Source organism: Silurus meridionalis, chromosome 4 (genome assembly GCF_014805685.1).
Source record: "Silurus meridionalis isolate SWU-2019-XX chromosome 4, ASM1480568v1, whole genome shotgun sequence".
NCBI classification, from domain to species: Eukaryota; Metazoa; Chordata; class Actinopteri; order Siluriformes; family Siluridae; genus Silurus; species Silurus meridionalis.
This window is the reverse complement of record NC_060887.1, coordinates 6,489,993-6,509,992: the sequence shown is the minus strand read 5'-3', so window position 1 is coordinate 6,509,992 and position 20,000 is coordinate 6,489,993. Positions and strand designations below refer to the sequence as shown.

Genomic DNA, 20,000 nt, shown 5'->3' with positions numbered 1-20,000 from the left:
ACACACACACAACACACACACACACCACACACACACACCTCTACACTCACACACACACACACACACACACACACACACACACACACACACACACCTCTACACTCACACACACACACACACACACACACACACACACACACACACACTCATCCACACTCCTACACACAAACAAACCCACACACTCATCTACACTCACACACACACACTCTACACACACACACACACACACACACACACACACACACACACACACACACACACACACAGAAAAACTCCTCTACACTTACTCACACACACACACACACACACACACACACACACTCCTCTACACCAACACACAAGTTGGGGGTCAATAGAGTTGAAGTGCCCCTCAATCCACTGTTTGTGTACATGCTTGGCTTTGCAGATTCTCTTCTCAAGATTATCTCTGGCAGCACTTTTAGCAGAAGGTAAAACTTCCGGTTCATCTGAAGGCTTCTGATTGTGGAACACTATGATGTTGATTTGTGTGGTCACTTGGACTCCTTCAATGCATCACTTTAGCATAGTGACATATATACAGTTTTATTAATTATACCCTCTACCCCCCCTCCTCCACCATGTTACCCCTTTACCCCATTACTCAATCCACAAGCTCATTCATTATAGACTTTAAAGCCTAGAAAAGTCCACAGTCCTGTTTATAATAAAACCTGAACAGCAGCTGAAGTCTGTTTTCATAATCAGAACCTTCTGCATGCTGCATGCTTTCAGAATTTCAGTTTCAGTTGCATGTTCTGCTGATTTGACACATTTTGCTTTTTTCTTAGAAAGAGTTGGTGAGACAATGAGTTTTCTTTTATTTACAGATAGAGAGAGAGAGAGAGAGAGAGAGAGAGACATTGTGGGTGTGTGGGTGTGTAAAACTAACAAAGAACTAAAGACCTTTGAGTGAACTGATAAACCCACTCAAGTCTTCCATCCATTTTGATCATCTGACAGATGCCCCTTTATCCAGAGTGTCTTATATCATTTATATAATAAGTGCTGTGAGGGAGGGGCTGCTGGTCCATTTGTAGACGAGCATCAATGTTTTAATCTGATGCTGAAGCTACAGGAAGTTACAAGTCATGCATCTGCATTCATTATGATCCTTCACTGCATTTTTTAGTTATGGAGTTGAATAACCATTTTTATGGAGTTTTGGAAAACCTCTAATGTGCATCCATGTGCTTTCTCTACAGGGAAGTTCATTCCAGAAGAACATCAGAATGATGATGGAATGTTGAGTGTGAAGAGGAAAAAACTCTCATTCCTAATTCTCTCTGATCACAGGAACCTTGAGTAGGTGAAATCAGCTACAGGAAGAGGTTGCATCTACATCATATCAGGTAAGATCTTTGGTGTGTGCAGGTCAGTTTGAACCTGTATGACTAATTCACATCAAACATCTAAACCATTTTATTCTACAGTTTCATTTGGTCTGACTTTCTAATTACACAAAACCACCAGCAGCTCAGAGATTCATATCTTTATACTGCATTCATGTGTCTTATACTGAACTTATTATGGAGGTTGTCCAGATCCTGAAACGCTTCATCACATTTCTTTAAAAAGAACATAATATTGAAAGAAGATAAATGAATGTCTGGAAACTTCAAATAAATCAAAACTTTATTTATGTTCAACATACAAAAGGTCACTTTAATACAACATGAAGGTGAAAAACATTCACTGTAAATAAAAAATAGTCTGAATAATTGCAAATCTTACAAGAAAATAGAAATAAAGAAACAATGCATATATGAATAAAATTAAGTTTTAAAATGTCGAATATATGGAATATATGGAGCTGGTTTTGAGGAAAATCTAATGCCATCACATCCACAGACGTCCGATAAAATTGTTTGCTTCTAAATTTGTGGTAACAGTTTGGGGAAGAACTGCATATGGCTGGAAAAGTCTGGTGTCCCAATATTTTGTCCATATGGTGTAAATTACACATGTAAATACAAGCTTGTTTTTCTTACTTCTATCTTATGTAGCTGTTTCTATATGCTGGGTTCCATCCGTATGTCTTTCATCCACACTTGTGGTCTGTGAATACACTGAAGCTGCAGCTCTGGTCATGTAGATCTTCATACACTGCACTTGGCTGCATGGTGTCTGAAGCAGAAGTCTGGCGAGATGTTTCCTGAACTTTTCACCCACAAACACGTAGAGGAACGGATTGAGGCAGCTGTGTGAATACGCCACGGCTTCAGTGATCTGCAGCAGCAGCTGGATGGTTTTGCTGAGTTCACACCCTGGAGTCAGGATGTGCTTCAGTTCCAGTGCCTTGAGGAACGCTGCGATGTTGTACGGTATCCAGCAGCAGAAGAACACCACCATGACCACAATAACAAGACGAATAGCCAGTTTTGTAGAAGTACGAAGGGTCTGAAGCCTCCGGAGGATCATGAAGTAACAAAATCCTAAGATGCTCAGTGGAATTAGCAGCCCCAAAACATTCATTTTAAATATTGACCCACTTTTTATATCATGGTGATTATTTTCTGGATACGCGCTGCAAAGTGTTTCAGTTCCATTGTTTATGACTCCAAGATACAGAAGTTCAGGAAATGAAGACGCAACAGCGAGAATCCAGATGAAGATGCTCGCTAAAATCCCATAAGTCTTTGTACGGATTCTCAAAGAGAACACGGCATGGACGATCGCCAAGTATCTGTCAATGCTCATCAGCACAATAAAGAAAATGCCGGCGTAAAACCCAATGTGGTACACGCTGAGGACCAGGGTGCACATGAACCTACCAAAAACCCAGTGATCTCTGGCATAATGAGCCAAAAAGGGGAGAGTGGAGATTAGCAGAAGGTCAGAAATGATCAGGTTCAGGAGAGACACGTCAGTCAGGGTTTTAATATGAGAACCTCTCAGGATCACCCACAGCACCAGCAGGTTTCCCAGCAAACCCACCACGAAGAACACGGAGTAGAGCACCGGGAGAATGTGGCTTGAATGGGGGCCGTATTCACACGGTTCAGGAGGTAAACCACCATAATCAAATTCAGTTGTAGAAATAAATTCAGTGCTGAAAACAGAAAAGACAGAATTACTCCATGAGAAAGGTTCAGTGTGGAACATATCGAGTTCTGATCTAAAAACAGTAAATAAAGTCGTACTGTTTTAATCATTTCACAACCCAAAATGAGGAATTACAGTGGGATAATATTAGAGTATATCTGCATGCACACATTGTAGTTTCACAACCTTCATTTAGTGTTTTGTGGCTACATGAAGTGCACAGAAGCAACAAATAAACAGATGAAGAATGAGAGCAGAAGGTTTATATTATTATTATTATTATTATTATTATTATTATTATTATTATTATTATTATTATTATTATTATAGTAATAAATTTGTAGTGATTATTGTGATCATTACACCATGGATTGTTTCTGCAGAAATACACACCAGACTCCATGTTGTTAAATGTGAGGTTTTTCCCTCCGTCTGCTGTTAAAGTAAAGTGGTCTGGTTTTAGTGCAGTGGTCTTTACCCTGCTGAAAATCTCTCTCTCTCTTTCTCTTTCTGCTGTTTCTAATCAGAACATCTTACAGCTTCATTAGTGTGAACCACACACAGGTAATCTTCAAGCCCAAGAGAAGAAGCAGCGATGCAACATGACTCTGAGTGCAACAACCTTCACCACACGTGAATATTGATACGCTTTTTACTTTTTTATATCAGCGAATGGGTTTAATGAAAAAATATATTATTAAATAACAATTCATATCCAGAGCTCACCAGCAGATAGTTATATTTACACTTAAGCTCAAATCTCAAACGTGTTCCTGTAGTCATTATTCAAAGCAAATAGATTGTCATAGTGATGATACAGTGGAGGACCATCTCACACAGCAGCACAGCTAATCTTTCAACCACTTCCCTTTCAGCTAATTCCATCACTTTAGTAAAGATCAAGCAAATTCTTGATGTAGATAAAACACAGGAAGTGTGTACACTAGGTTGGGTGTGCACAAAGCATTATAACGCAATACTGCGTGGTCTTAGTGCAATTTTATAACCATTATCTTGCAAGTTGTTGGTTTGAGAACGCAGTAGAAGGTAGACATAGTGCTGCATAACAGTGTTATAAACACTATTGCCATCTTTACAACAGTTTCTGCATTGCTGGGGTGTAGATCTCCTTAATAATAAATCATCCTGATTCATACTATAGACCTCCTACACGATAATATACTTTATGACCTGCATCATGACATTATACAAATGATACAACTAGAAATTCAGATCATATGGTAAAAGCCATTATGGTGGAAATATTCACAAAGATGCTTTTAATGTGTGGAAAAACTATTTAGTAAAATATTCTCACCTGAATGTTGTAGTACTGCTGCTGTTCAACATCACTGCCATTCAGAATCAGACACTAAACAGTTCTTCCTGAGGTGAACAATACAGAGAAAGGAGGAAGAGGATGATTATCTAAATCTTGGTAAAATACCTCTGATACTAAACAGTTAGAACTGACAGTAAATGCGTTTTAGCTCTTACAGTAAGACAGCAAATGAGAAACACATTTAACAATTTAACAGCAATTATTATTACAGTGCAGAAAATGCAGGATTTAAAATACAGGTAGAGTTGATTGCGACACCACGGCCACAATGCTGCATACTTACAGAATTCAGAAACAGACTTGTCCTTCAGGGTTCTAAGTCAAAACCGAAATGAAATGCTGATGTCTGTAGTTTCTGTTTTTCACACTTCACTTTTTTGTCACGACTGCAGAGCTATATAGAGACATGCATCATGCTTGAGATGTGGTTAGTTTGACTTGCCAACACCTAATGCTGTTTTATGCAGAAGCACAGAGTCTGTAATTTCATTTCCACATGCTGTACCGAGGTCACTAACGGGAGAGTAAACCAGGAACATGTTAAAAGCAAAGTAGTTCACTCTAACGAGACGAAACCATCAGATGTGTCAAATGTAGTAATTAGTAATTTTCTCATGAGAGATCAAATAGTCTGTGGGCATCCTGATAACGGTCTCAGGAAGAGACTCTCAAAAGCTCAGCCATGCAGAATGATTCTGAGAAGGCTGTATTATGTGTAGAGCTGCTGTGTGCATGAGCCTTGGCACTGCATAGAAAGGACACTTCAGCGTATTCTGTAAAAAAAAAAAAAAGGTCATAACTCGAAAGCTCAAGGAACTGCAGAGACTTGAAGCTGAAGTGTAAAGAGAAAAACAGAATAGCTGCACACAAAGCAGTTCACAATATCAAAGCATATGTGGAGGCGCATACAAGGCAAGATCAAATATGGTAATAAAATGAGTGTTTTACAGTTTTTACAGTGTGACCCCTTATGTCCCCTCTCTTCCTGGGTCGATAAGAGGAATCCACCATAAGTAGCTGAATGTCATTAAATAAATAGAGGAACTAACAGGCTGGGTAAATTTCTGTGTCATTGTGAGACAGAAAAATTTGAGCTTTGAAAACGCGTCTTGACAAACAAGATCATAGCTCAATAGGTTTGTGCTCAAGAAGCTGAAGAAGCTTGTTTTGAGGAACAGGCCTTCAGTTCTTGATGATGATGCTAGCAGGGAAGAGTAATAATTTAAACGGTGTGCAAGGAAACAAAATTGCCGCAAGCAGGAAGTCTGTTCTGGGCTAAAAGCAAACTAGAGCCGACCAGCTCTCCCATCTGTCTTACTCTTCTACAGTATATGCAGACTGGACCACAGGCTACATCCAACTCCTGCACACTAACTGCAAAACTGATGCATCTTTATCTTAATGAAGAAAACAGAGTTCCAGATGCCACCATTAAGCTCCAAAGACTTGCCTTGACAAAAATGCAGTTCTGTTTAGCAAGGTTCTCAAAGTGGCTTGTGTGGTTCCATCAGCACAAAATGGTGCTATTAGACCAGATTCAAGATGCTCAAAGAGTACAGAACTACCAGAAAAGTGTTCAGAACAGGTTACTGCGACAAATTTACTTACACCATCATAAGACCATTGCTTGATATAACTTATTACTCACATAACCACAGAAGAGAGATACAGTGGGAGACCGTGGGTAGATCAAATAAGGTTGAGGTATATTGACCAAAGAAACAGCTCATAACTAAAAAGCTCCTGCATTTATTCCAAAAACACGTGGAACACCAACCAGGACGATCTTTTCAACAATTTGCTGGTGCTAAATATCTTTAGCACAAGCAGGCATAAAGCCACCACGGAGGATAATATCTCTGTCTTTATAACCCAGGAAGTGCAGTTGTAAGTGTGGAAACCACTAGCAGGACTGTAGGCTCAAACCCCATGACTAAAAAAAAAACTCTCAACTAAACTTTCTCAAACGACTATTTTTTGTGTTAAATAATTAAACTGGTCATCTTGTTACTTTACAAATCTTTATACTCCTCTTTTATACTCTTACATTCCACTTAGAAAAGTAATTGTCAAGTTACAAAAACCCTCTTGTATCCCATAAAGAAAACCACAAGTATGTTTAATAATATAGCTCTATCCCCAGACCCTCTCAGGGACGCCCTCCAAATTTTTCTCATCTTTGCACATCTAACAAAGTCAGGTTGGGCTCAGTGCACCAATTACTTTAACATTTTCAGTGAGCTGGTCATGTAGCAGCACCTCAACATTCAACATTTCTGTCAGTGTGACTTGTTTCATCTTCAACCTCAACGAGACCAATCAAAGCCAAGAAAACTTTACGTTTACATTTGGCCTTCTAGTTTTCTAGAAAAAAAAAGGATCTCGCAGAGCATCAAATAATAGACAGCAGGATGTAATTAAAAATTTTAACTTATATAAATAAATGTGTGTGTGTGTGTGTGTAAACAGTTATAGTCTACCCTAACCCTAACCCTAACGTATGGCTGAAGTGAGGAAAACTCTATGCAGAGTGCTCAGGGAATGTGCAGAACGGCTAGCAGATGTCTTCACTGACATCTTCAACATCTCCCTGAGCAGCAACGTTGTTCCTACTTGCCTCAAGACAACGACCATCATTCCCATGCTGAAAAAAGTCCACAGTCTCCTGCCTCAATGACTATCACTCTGTCGCTCACACCCATCGTGATGAAGTGCTTCGACAGGCTCGTCATGAAGCACATTAAGACCCACCTTCCACCCTCCCTGGACCCCGTGCAGTTTGCATACCGTCCAAAACGCTCCACGGACAATGCCATCTCCCCAACCATCCATTTAGTGTTACACAATATAGTGTCACAAAACAAATGAGACCACTCACAAAAAATAAAAATAAGACAGTAAAAGAGGCAGAATCGCGGGTATCATTTCAATCATTTTATTTCCAGCCTAAACATAAAAGGATGGAAAATGTAGCCAATAAGTGCAGGATTCTAATGATATATGAGAGGATTTTATTCCCCATGTGGGGAGTCTTAATTTTATTACTGTTTAGAAACTCTTAGTGTTTAAACAGAAGTGCACATGCACAGTGACGCCCTAGGAAGTGATGCAACTCTCAAGATAAGGGCTGGTCGTGGTTGGGGCTGGTGGTGCAGACAGTGGTTCCAGCACTGTTGGCTCCACTCTAGGATGTCAAATGGGTTCGAGGAGAATATAAGGGAGTGTCTGGAGAGCCAGGGATGCCCGAGAATTATGCTGGCGATGGAGTGTTCAAGGACCAAGAACAGGATCTCTTCTCGATGGAACAATCACACTTGGAGGGTGACCACAGGAGCACAATATTTTACCCGAACACGCCCTAACGGTTCCCCTGGATCGTCTGAACGGCGAGCCCCTCTCTCATGGGCCAGCTGGCGAATAAAGTAACCGGGATCACCACAATACAGGCATGTCTCGAGGCGACGCTCTATCTCATTTCTCGTTAGCCATTGGGCCCTTATCTTCATGGGTTCTGGTTTTGGGATGGAACTTGCGGTTCAGCCTCCCAGGATTGATAGGCAGCCAGCCTCTGGGAGATGCGTATGGATCTGTGGATGAACGCCTAAGACCCATCACGTTGTCATATATTGCCGTAGCCATTTTGATTTCATGGTTAAGCTCCTGATAATATGTGCCAAGTGGCTGGTGAAGAGCGAGTATGAGGTGGCCAAGGCACTATTGGCGCTACATATTGTTCTTACCCAAAAAGCGTAAAAAGCGTAGCTAGGAGCATGGGAAATTCAGGCAGTCATAAGGATGGTAGGTCTATGATCTATGGTCGTGAACTGTAGATCAGTCGGTGAGTAAAGGGGAAGAGGGACCTTATAAATGAGACGGGTAAATGGAGGACAGGTGTAGGTGATTGATTGGTGGCTCTCTGACAGTTCTGTTGTCAGACGAATCGAAATTTAAATTTATTTTTGAAAACCATAGATACCACATCCTATGGACTAAAAAGGAGAGGAAACATCTGGCTTATCAGTGTTCAGTTAAAAAAATCTGCATCTCTGATGGCATGGTGGGTGCATTAGTGCTTGTGGAATGGGCAGCTTGTACATTTAGAAAGGTTTCATCAATGCTGAATGCTGTATACAGGTTTTAGAACAACAAATGCTTTTTTCTATTGCAGAAAAGAAGAAAAATTAAGCATTATCCTTAACCAATAAACAAAATAGTAAGTGTCCTGGAGAGGAACAAACTCCTCCACACAAACTCAAACAAAGGTCAGTGACATGCATCAACAACTTCAACAGTGTATGGGAGCAGATTTCAATACAGAAGTCAATACAGTATAAAACAAAATAAAGGCCATATGTTTAGGTGCAAACCCCATTAAGTATCAGAAGATCAGATTGGAATTTGCAAAGAAATGCATACATAAACCACAAAATTCCAAAGGACTTCCATGGAAAAGAAGTTTACTGAGAAAGCGTCTGATCTTATAGGAATGAGCGATTAATGACCCTGTAGAAGATTTTCTATTTATTCAGTGAGTTAAAAAAAAAACATATAGTTTCCAAAGTTCATGGGAAAGATTTAACCTGCGCTGTCTCTTGACTCAAGTTTGCATTTCACCAGAAACAGCATGTCAGGGTTCCCAGTTTTTATCCATCTGTAATGTCCTCATAGCTGAACGGGGACCAAATATTTATAGACACATTTCAAATTCTAATAATAAACCATAATCCTTAATAATTCTCATGGGTTCAGATTTAAACATTTAAAAAGCACAAATGTAGGGTGTAAGGGTCAGGTGTCCACGTCCTTTTGGTCATGTAGTGTGCAAGTAAAGGTACAAGGGATAGTAGGTTCACCTCAATGAAATAGCAAAGGTACAGTTTAATTATTTACATTTACTTTTTTTTGCAGTTGGCAGACGCACTTATCCAGGGTTAAGGGCCTCTCTCAAGGGACCAGTAGTGGGGAGCTTCCACCTCCCCAATTATGCATTTATTTCTGTATATGCATCTAAATATAGTCTGGACTGATCTTAAAGCGGGAATATATAACACACTCAAACTTCACTGTTACTTCCAAAAGGCATTTTATGAGTTGTTTCTTTACTATCCAGACATCCCCTGAGAGATCCTCCATACTTGTGTTGAGTAAACTTCCGGCTTGGGTCATGGAACGGTTTATACAGTGCACTTGGACATTTGGTCTCAGGAGACTTGAGGCAGCTCCAGGTTCAGTGACCTGCAGCATCAACTGAGGGATTCTACTTGAGCTCACAATCTAAAGACAAGATTTCTCACACTTCCAGGAAAGCTGGGATGATGTACAGTGTCCATCATGGAATTTTAATAAGATAAATGGACAGTTTCTTGGAATTACAAAGTAATCGATGTCTCCGGGTGACCATTAAATAGTAAAATCCCAAGACTCCCAGTGGAATTAGCAGGACCAGTACATTCATTTTAATTTTAGCTTCAGTTCTCACTTTTACGTGGGATTCATATTTCGGATAAATGCTGCAAACTACTTTAGTCTTCATTTTGACTCAAAAGGAAATGATGATGCAATAACTAGAATACAGATAAAGATGCTCGCCCACATCCTATTGTTTAAAGAAAAGGCCAGATGTGGAACACGCTGAGGACCAGTGTATCTCTGGCATAGTGAGCCAGGAAGGGGAGAGAGAAGATTAGCAGAAGGTCAGCGATGGCCAGATTCAGGAAAGACACGTCAGTCATGGTTTTAATCTGAGAACATCTCAGGATCACCCACAGCACCAGCAGGTCGGCCAGCGAACCCACCAAGAAGGACACGGAGTAGAGAATGGGATAAAATACCATTAACAGAATGAAATGTAATGCATAGTTTACTAACAAGATTTGTTATTCTGATAACATCCTACTCAGTGTTGTGCCACAAAGTGCACGTCCAACAGCTGTACTGTAGCAGGCTTGTGGGATTTTGTGTTTATATAACTGCCTCTCTTTTAGATATCACATCCATCTCAAACCTCCTGACGTCCGTAACACGACCGTCTGTGCACAGAAGCAAGAAATAAGCTGACAAGTCATATCAAGTTTATTTCTACAGCACTTTTCACAACGGACATTGTCTCAAAGCAGCTTAACAGAACTTACGAGTTAAAAAGAGTGATAAAGCAATATCGTGTTTTTATCATCAGATTTTTCAGCAGAAGTTTTTTAACAGCAATATATTTCCAGTATATCAGATTCCTGTTAGACGTGTCGCTCGCTCGCTCGCTCGCTCTGATTTTGTTGTTTCTGCTTGTGCTTCTATGCAGTGGTCCTTATTCTGTACCTGAACAATATTTAACATTATCACATCTTATACAGTATAAAACACCAGTGTGCTCTATGATTCCTATAATATCAGCATGGTGCCGCGTAATACTCTTTTCATTCATACAGCAATTACATGAAACCAGTGGTCAAGGTTTATGCTACATCTTAAATAAATTAATCTTAAATAAATAATTCTTAAATAAATAAATAAATTTGTCATAGTGAAATTTTAGTTTATTTGTAGCAGTAACCTGCACATTGTTACCAAACACAGCAGTAAACATTAACATGAACTCAGAGTCCAATCAAATAAAATGCTGATGTCTGAAGTTTTTGGTCTTCATACTTCAGTTTTTGTGATGGATACAGGACTCTAGGGAGACATGCACGATGCTCAGCATATGGTTAGTTTCTCTCACTAGTATATAAAACTCTTTACGCAAAAACATTGAGTCTATAATTAGATTTGGACACACTCTGCTCACTGTTGTAAGTACTCCTGTGTGTTGGTCTGCTTAGTTCCTGTAGTTCTACATTTTCTCATGTCTTTTTATTTCTCTGTATGATTAAATTCACCAGTAATTCACTTGACTAAACAACATGTCTTTCAATCTCGCCTTGAACACAGACTGTCTGAATTCTAGACACTAATTGTGCCCGGATGTCTGTCTTTGTGAGAGAAAACACTGCCCCCTGCTGTAGCCTTCAGTATTCGAGGTAACAACAAACAGTCTGCAGCTCTTCCATCAGGTAGTTTTTCCTTCTTCCTCGGGTACTGTGGTCGTATCTTCAGACTCTGGTAAAGAACCTTTTGCTGTTTCATGACTGATTAGAGCTGATTATTCCTGCACGTATTAAAACTTCCAGGTAGTAATTACAATAATCCTCGAGGTAAAAGATTCCTGTAGTTTGTTGTGTGCACTGTGGGATAAAGAAATGAAACACTGAAAGTGAAAATAGAAAGTGGAGAAAAATAAAGAATAAAAATAGATAGAACACCGTTTCCTCATTTCAATCTAAAAATAAGAGCTCACTACACCAGGATTAAGGAAGAGCTGCTTTTAGGGAGTCTCTGCCTTCTCTACACTGACATTTACTAATTGCAACGTCAGGCCTTTTTTGAGCTGCTTATGGTGCAAGAACTTCAGCAGTAGCTCTGGCCATTCCTAATGTCATGGTAACAATAAAATACCACAATATCTTAGTGTTAGAGACATTCTTCTGTGTAATCTTCTGAGTTGGAATCCTTCAGGAGATCCTGCCTGACCAGGGCACAGCTCGCCACAAACTGTACAAATATTCATATGATAAATATGATCCACAAATGAACGAATGAAGCCAATATCACAACAATCATCACACCAAAATATCACAGCAGTGCTTGAGGAAACAGAAAGACCTCCCAGACATGCTTTGTAATTAGTAAGCTTATTTTAAGCTGCATGGGGTCCAGGAAAAGACAGAATTAAAGTTTCTCCTGATTGTAGACTTTCACACTGATGCAGAACCTTCTGGAGGTGGTTCTTGTACCTGACAAACATTGTGACAGGGTTTTTATTCCCGAGTGTCATGAGGTTTCCTAATCCCCTAATCTCTGTTCCTAGGTGGCGCTGTATCAGTTCGAGATGTTCTAAAGGAAGCAGTAAAAGTAAAAGTAGGTAGAAAAGCCTCCAACCACAGCTGTAATTTGATCTGCTTGTATATCGGTTGAAGAAACATTTTCCAGTGTAAACGCTGTTATTTATATTTCCTGAGCACAGAATTTATAAATAATGTGTTATAAAGTCTTGTTTTGGGCATAACATGGTTGTAAGTGTGTAAGTAAATAGTAGTTGATTTTCAGCAGAATTAAATAAAGTGAACTTCGAGTAAATCTTAATATTTTAGAGAAGGTAGAATTTAGAGTAGAAGGTTGTAGCTGTGGGTTTAGTTTGGTTGTTTTGGTGTTTATTTATCTATGGGTTAAGGGTTAGGTCATAAAAATCAGCTGATTAACATGTAGATGCCCTCAAAACTAAATTCAGCTTCAATAAAATGTGGTGCTCAAGAAAAATAATAACTAACTATATGGTTGTCCAAATATTTATGGACCTGGCTGTATATATTCCCATATTTATTATGCAGTAAAACATGTAAATATACTCATTAAATACGTATGATAAAATATACAACAGTAGTTTTGAATTCTACACTATAAGGACAAAAGTTTATGGACACCTGATCATAAGGTTTTAATGTAAATCTTTCCCAAAAAGTCTGGTGTCCCAATATTTTTGTCTCTATTTTGTTCTATAAGAGCAGCTCTGGTTCTCAGGTCACAAATCACTGATTTCTATCAACACATTATTTATTCAGGCTTGTTTGATGCTTCAGTGTAATCGAATTATAGCATAAAAACACCATCACTTGCTGTAAGAACTTTTGTGGAAGGAGCCAGAAATTACAGATCAAAGCAAAACGTGTATAATCCATTTTTTTTTTTATTTCTGGTCTCAATCTGTTTACACGGAAATAAAATCATTCCTGTTTTGGGTGCTGTTCATTCAGTAAACAGAGCTGAAGGTCAAAAAGTATTTCTTTAATTTTCTTAATTAATAAAAGCGGTTCATTGTGAAACATTGCACATGAAACTACACTGGAACAAAGGCATCTGAAGTCATTTACACAACGTGCCTTAAACAAGAGGATTCATAAAAACAAGAACAATAATCATATAATATGGAATAAGCGCATGAACATGGTAAATAATATTATACTAAATATTCTGAACATGTTTTATATTTTCACCAAGTAAATGAAAATGAAAGTTTTATTACAAAACAAACTTGTTTGCATTTTTAATACACTAATTTGCATATTCAAACTAGAGATCATTGGTCCATATATGAGTATAAAAAATATATGTAAAATATAAAATAAATCTAAGTAAAATTTATAAGAAAAATAAGTAGAATATAAAATGATTGCCTGAATTTAGCAGATGATGATAGAGTCAATGAGACATGAACATCTGGAAAAAGTAAAGACACTGAACAAGGAGAATTTCATTTTAGATTTTTACACAATGTGATCAAAAGAATGGGGACATAAAATACTGTGCAGTTTCAGGAAAATGTGGAAAAAAAACACTTTCAAAAATACAAGTGTTCATAGTTTCTTTTCATCAATGAACAAAAGAGAGACAGAAGAGAAATCCTAATCAAATCAATACTGCAGAAGGTTTTGCCTGTAAAACAACATCAGTTCTTCTCTGTCCTTTTTAAAGGAACTCGGCAGGTAAATCGTCCCAAACATCTGAGAGAACTAACCTCAGATCTTCTGTGTATGTAGGCTTCCTCCAATCTTTCTGTCTCTTCGTGTAATCCCAAGCAGACCATCACTTCCAGGAACGTTCTTAATGATGTCGGCTGTGTGTTTGGGCTCGTTGTGCTGCTGCAGAATAAATTCAGGGACAAACCTCCCTGATGGTCCTGCATGATAAAGAATCTGCCTCAGCTTTGAGGACACCATTAATCCTGACCACATTTCCATCTGCAGAAAAGCAGCTCCAAACCTGCAGCGTTGAGACTCTTGGCCTTGTTTCCATGTTGGGGTTTTGGCTCTATGGCCACAATTCTTTTGTAAAGATCACCTCTGCCCAGACTTCTTCAGACAGTAGATTGGTGTACCTGAGACCCACTGGTTTCCTTCAGGTCTTTGTTAATGTCACTGCTCTTCTGATGTTGAAGGGAAGTCAGCATAATCTCTCTTTCCTTGTTTCCTTGGCTGACCACTGTGTCTACAGTCCTCATCGCATGTTTTATATTTCTGAAATCGTTTTCTTACGTACAGCATTTCTACACACCTGCTGAAAGCTCGTGACAGTACTGTACGATGGACCTGTGCTGCTCGGGTGCGTCCTGCTCCATAGAGGCATTCTGTTCTTCATAGTTTTGGATGTTTAGACTTTGTATGAGTCCTGGAAAGTATAAACCAACATAAAAACCAGAGAGCTGTCTATGTGAGAAAGGCAAGAAGAGGGCAATCACGCTTTGGTGTAGCCAATACTGGTGTACTAACAAGCAGATGCTGAACATGACGGCTAATAAAACAGCAGCAGTTGTGAGAGCTTCAAAAAACAAATAGTGATATCACCAATAACAACCACAGGGAAGGCGTTTAAGTGCCACAATACAATACAACATGTTCAATTACTGTGAGAAACGAAATATATAGGCCATACCACAAACCTCAAGAGTCTCAAAAGCCCAGACTGGAATTCGAATTCAAAGAAATTCAAACCAAGAAAGAGAAATTGGGTGAAATTCTGTCTGCAGGTTCATTCAGAAACGTATCGAATCTCACTGAAGGAACTTTTTCTATCACGTGTTGAAAAGGCAATGATACAAAAACACGCTGCCGACTCGATAAAGTACCTCGTCAGGGAGAATATACAATACAGACTCATCAGATTTTATCAAAATTAATTATCAGATATTAACCGCATGAAGACCACATATCTCCTGAATCAGAGACAAACAACCAACTGAAAGCTTTTGCATCACGAGACAGTGTCTGTCTGTCTGTCCAGATGTGCAAATATACATATTATAGACTTTTATCTGTTCCAATACTTTTACTCATGAAGTTTGCAACCGTAGGTGTTCTGAGCTCTTAACGACTCTTGGTGTAAATCTCAGGAAGTGAAAGACGAATCTCACATCCATTGTCTCATATTTGTCTTTTGACCTAAAACACAAATTTCTTTTCACTCAAGCAGAAGAATAGAAAAAAACAATATACATACAGCAATTATTCTCAGAAAAACTCTAGAACCAACAAGCTTGTGTGATACGTCCATAAGCTTTTAAACGTACACACTACATCATTAGTTTAAAATGCATACAAATTGTGGCCAAAATTATTTGGACACCCGACCATCCATTTGTTGGTGGGGGTTTCGCCAACAGTTTGTAAACATTAATTGGGGAAACCCTTCAGAGTTTTTTTAATATCATCATTTGGCAGACGCACTTATTCAAACAAACTTACATTTTTATCTCATTCATACAACCGAGCAGCTATGGGGTTAAGGGTCTTACTCAGGGGCCCAGCAGTGGCAGTTTGTTATGGCTGGGATTTGAACCCATATGTTTCAATGTTCAATGCCTTAACCACCAATCTACCGCCAAATGCACACCAGCCAACATCAGATCCTGCTCTTATCCAACATACCTGAATGATTCCAGAAAATATTCTCAGATTTTAAGATCTAATAATAAAATAATAATAATAATAAAATAATAATAATAATAATAGACTGTTACAGCAGCAGGTGAAACTGATCTTTTGATTTTGAAGATTAATAAGGGGTCTAATGGTCAGGCGTCCACATCCTTTTAGCCATAAAGTGTACATAGTGAAGGTATGAGAAATGTACAGGGAATCACTTCAGCAAAAAAGGAATCTTACAGGTTAATATGCTCTCAACAAAAGTAGCTTAAAATATAGGACTAATCTAAAAGCAATGATATATGTATATAAACACATTAGTCACCTTTTCACTAATGCATCTAAATGAGATTGTAATAATTTGAGATGTTCCTCTACGATTCAGACACCAGCTGAGCGTTCCTCCACACTCGTGGTCTGTGAATACACAGAGCCTGTGGCCTGGGTCATGTAGTTCTTTACACACTGCACATGGATGCATGGGGTCTGGTGCAGGAGCCTGCCGAGATGCCTCCTGAACTTTTCACCCACGAACACGTAGAGGAACGGGTTGAGGCAGCTGTGTGAATACGCCACGGCTTCAGTGATCTGCAGCAGCAGCTGAGTGTTTTTGCTGAGTTCACACTCTGTAGAATCAGGGTACCTGAGTTCCAGTGCCTTGAGGAACGCTGCGATGTTGTACGGTGTCCAGCAGCAGAAGAACACCACCATGACAGCAATAACAAGACGAATGGCCAGTTTCTTGGAATTACGAAGTGTCTGAAGCCTCCTTAGTACCATCAAGTAACAAAATCCCACAATGATGAGTGGAATCAGCAGCCCCAAAACATTCATTTTAAAGAACGCTCCACTTCTTATTTCATTGTGTCTTGTGTCTTTTGGATACGCGCTGCAAATGACTTTGTCAAAAGTGTGTTCCTCTTTAAGATACAGGAGCTCAGGAAATGATGCTATAACAGCGAGAATCCAGACGAAGATGCTCGCGAAAATCCCATAAGCCCTTGTACGGATCCTCAAGGCGAACACGGCATGGACGATCGCCAAGTATCTGTCGATGCTCATCAGCACGATAAAGAAAATTCCAGAGTAAAATCCGATGTAGTACACGCCGAGGACCAGGGTGCACATGCCATTACCGAAAGTCCAGCTTCCTCTGGCATAGTGAGCCAGGAAGGGGAGAGAGAAGATTAGCAGAAGATCAGCGATGGCCAGGTTCAGGAGAGACACGTCAGTCATTGTTTTAATCTGAGAACCTCTCAGGATCACCCACAGCACCAGCATGTTTCCCAGCAAACCCACCATGAAGAACACGGAGTAGAGCACCGGGAGAATGTGTTTTGTATTTACATAATAATCACAGGGGCTTGAATCGTCATCAATGCCATAGCTGTAGTATTCAGAGTAATCCAGTGTCGTGCCATAGCTGTGGAACTCAGAGTAATCCGGTGTCGTCTTGCTGCAAAAAAACAAGAGACTTTTTCACAATGCAGTAAAGACTTTATACATAATAGCAAGAAAGTCACACCTCAGAGTTTAATCATCTATACGTTTATGCTAAAATGTAAAGTCACTCAAACAGCTCCAGTCCAATATCAAATCCCTTAATATCCATTAACAAACAAATGAACTCGAAATAGTTTTCCTTTATTGTGTGAATTCTTTTCTAAATTGATTGCGATTCGTGTATTATTTATCAGGTCAGCACTTGACATGTTCTAAACCTGCCCACATCCTGCTCATCGCAGTTTCACAAGCTGGATTTAGTCTTGTGGTTTGCTGTTTGCATAGTGCTGGTGTTCTGCAAAACAGAAATAAATCATAAAGAAGGAAAAGGTAATAAAATGAGGTAGTGCAAAGAAAGAGGTGGATCATATGCTAATTGCGTAGCAGTTTAGCGCTGACATGGTGTTTGGATTTAAGATTTAGCCCAATGTGCTGTTATAATGAGCTCCAGTCTTCTGGGAAGATGTTCCACTAGATTATGTGGAGATTTTGCTCATTCAGCTACAGGGGTGTTGATAAAGGCAGGTAGTGATGTTGATGAGGAGGTGAGGAGGTTCCTGGGGTGCAGTCAGCGTTCACATTCATCCCAAAGGTGTTCAATCGGGTTTGGAGCTCTATAGCAGGAGATCTTTCACATCTTTCAACCCATGGAAAGCAGATCTTCATGGAGCTGGCTTTGTGCACAGGGGCATCATCATGCTGGAACAGGTTTGGGTCTCCTACTGTAGTTCAAGTGAAGCCAAAACCTCATGTGCCTCAGTATTTTGTGCGTGTTTGGAGAAACACCCACGTGTGGGAGGAAAGTCGTGTCTTAATATTTTTGCCTAAAGCGTATTTCTTTTTTTCTTTCTAACCCTTTCAGCAATTTCCATCTTTTAGCTTGAAGACTGTTGAATTTATAAAACAGATAAACACAGGAAGAATCTACACCTTATTTATTTGCAGATGGTGGAAAAGTCACAACAGCATAACAAACACAAAAGTCATAACCAGAGTAAAAATCCTCGCTTTAGCCGGAATACACACTTCATTAAAAGATCATGTTTGCTGTAACTTGTGGATGCAAATGGCGCAGACGGACCTGTGATCTTATTACGGGATAAATATAGCAGATGCACTGCCTCACATGTAGGATGATAAGTGGAAAGTTTTGTACAATTTGCAGTGCGTAATGAAAGTGTGGTTATTAAAGGCCAAATACCCACAACTTTACTATAAATAGTGTATAGAAATCCTACAGACTCAATTTAATACATATGAGTAATGTATTTCTGTGTGTTTAACCAAATTTATATATACAGTATGTGTGTGTGTGTGTGTTTGTGTGTGTGTGTATATATATATATATATATATATATATATAGTGTGTTTGTACTGACCTGTTTATATTCATGACTTCATTGCTGCAAAAAAAAAAAAAAAAAAAAAGCAACTGATATAAATATCGATGTTATTTCTCATCTTATAATCCATTCAGAAGGAAAACTGTATTTTCTATTTACTTGAAAGCAGGTCTAATGATCCAGTTTCAGGAGGAAGTTTTATCTTGGTATCAACTTCACCTTTGTTCACTATTCACCTCCGAGTCCCTGACCTTATACAGTGTCTTATTTAAACAATGTAACGCAACCCAATTTCAGTTTTTCAACATAAACCCTGTGCTCTGGAATAAATACAAAAGTGCCTTTTTTGCTATTTGGAATGAAACGTATCTTTACCTGGTCTCGGTGGTTTCCCAAACGGTGCTGTTCATCGTTGCGGCCCGTCAGCTTTAAACAGCTCTGCTGTGGAGAAATAGAAACCTAAACCAGGCTGAATGAGTAAAACATCTAATGTTAAATGTCAACTAAAAAAAAAATACAATAAGAAAATTTACCAAAAAAAAAGTGCAGACTGCAGATTCATGCATTTAACAAGTAAAACTAAGTCACATCAAGCAACATTGACTGCATCTACTACTATTTATTTAATTTGCAGTTCTTTTGGACATCATGACGATGTACTTACAGAAGGCAATAAAAGACTTGTCCTTTAGGGCTCCGACTCAAAACACAAATGACATATCGAGTCTGAGGTTTCTGGTTTTCACACTTCTGTATTTCTGACGACTTAAGTTGATGACGCTCATCAGGTTCATTGCCCAGTTAAAATCTAATGCTCTCATGCTCAATTGCGTTTGTGGTAACGGTGCAGAGAACACTGATACTCTGGAAAGGCTTGTGGTTATAACAAAAAAAACTTTCTTTCAGTTCAGATAGACTGAATTTTCCAGCATTTTAGAAGTGAATTACAAAAATAAGTCGTTCAGCGTAACGAAGGCGCAGTCGATTTTTTAAATTTGTGATTTTTATTGACGCTGCGCCAAAATTGTGCGTTTATCATGGACATGCACAACAAATGCTGCACAAAGACAATGTGTGTAATTCTTCCTCATTATTATTATCATTATTATTGCAACTATTAACAGAACTGATTAATATGTAATTTATGTATATATTCATGACACCCCTGCTAAAAAATACATCACCTTAATACGGCGTTTCTATTAAAACTTAACTGCTCTCCGTTCTCTTTAGTAAATTTGC

General features: G+C 39.0%; 2 protein-coding genes across 14 annotated transcripts in view; both read right to left on the bottom strand.

Moving 5' to 3' along the window:
- Positions 1 to 1,640: 1,640 nt before the first annotated feature.
- On the bottom strand, positions 1,641 to 6,463 carry LOC124384152 (C-C chemokine receptor type 4-like). 2 transcript variants are annotated; one of them, XM_046846767.1, is made up of 4 exons: positions 6,054 to 6,463; positions 4,689 to 5,178; positions 4,382 to 4,449; positions 1,641 to 3,070 (listed from the first exon to the last, which is right to left on the bottom strand). In XM_046846767.1, the coding sequence occupies exons 3-4, from the start codon at positions 4,420 to 4,422 to the stop codon at positions 2,017 to 2,019; spliced, it is 1,095 nt and encodes a 364-aa protein (XP_046702723.1). In that variant the 5' UTR covers positions 4,423 to 4,449; positions 4,689 to 5,178; positions 6,054 to 6,463; the 3' UTR covers positions 1,641 to 2,016. The 2 variants fall into 2 exon arrangements, with proteins under 2 accessions (XP_046702723.1, XP_046702724.1); XM_046846768.1 differs by having other exon boundaries at positions 4,689 to 6,463.
- Positions 6,464 to 10,723: 4,260 nt separating this feature from the next.
- The window catches only part of LOC124384150 (C-C chemokine receptor type 1-like), a 13,339-nt gene continuing 4,062 nt past the window's right edge, over positions 10,724 to 20,000 (bottom strand). The window contains exons 1-4 of one of the 12 annotated variants that reach the window (XR_006925354.1): positions 19,134 to 20,000; positions 18,795 to 18,818; positions 14,010 to 17,368; positions 10,724 to 11,622 (exon numbers count right to left, since the gene is read on the bottom strand). The exon at positions 19,134 to 20,000 is cut by the window's right edge and continues 898 nt beyond it. Coding sequence is in view for 11 of the 12 variants with exons in the window: in XM_046846749.1 (XP_046702705.1) it covers positions 16,294 to 17,368; positions 18,795 to 18,818; positions 19,134 to 19,168 (1,134 nt within the window). In the remaining variant the exon portion in view is untranslated. Of the gene's footprint in view, positions 11,623 to 13,169; positions 17,369 to 18,794; positions 18,819 to 19,133 lie in introns of those variants that run through there. The other 11 variants (XM_046846749.1, XM_046846746.1, XM_046846748.1 and 8 more) reach the window with 11 other exon arrangements.

Bases quoted from the DNA above. Each gene is read 5' to 3' on its own strand.
- LOC124384152 (XM_046846768.1), bottom strand. From the start codon at position 4,422: ATGGCAGTGATGTTGAACAGCAGCAGTACTACAACATTCAG. The intron at 3,071-4,381 runs GTGAGAATATTT...TTCTGTTTTCAG, and splicing joins AGCAGTACTACAACATTCAG to CACTGAATTTATTTCTACAA.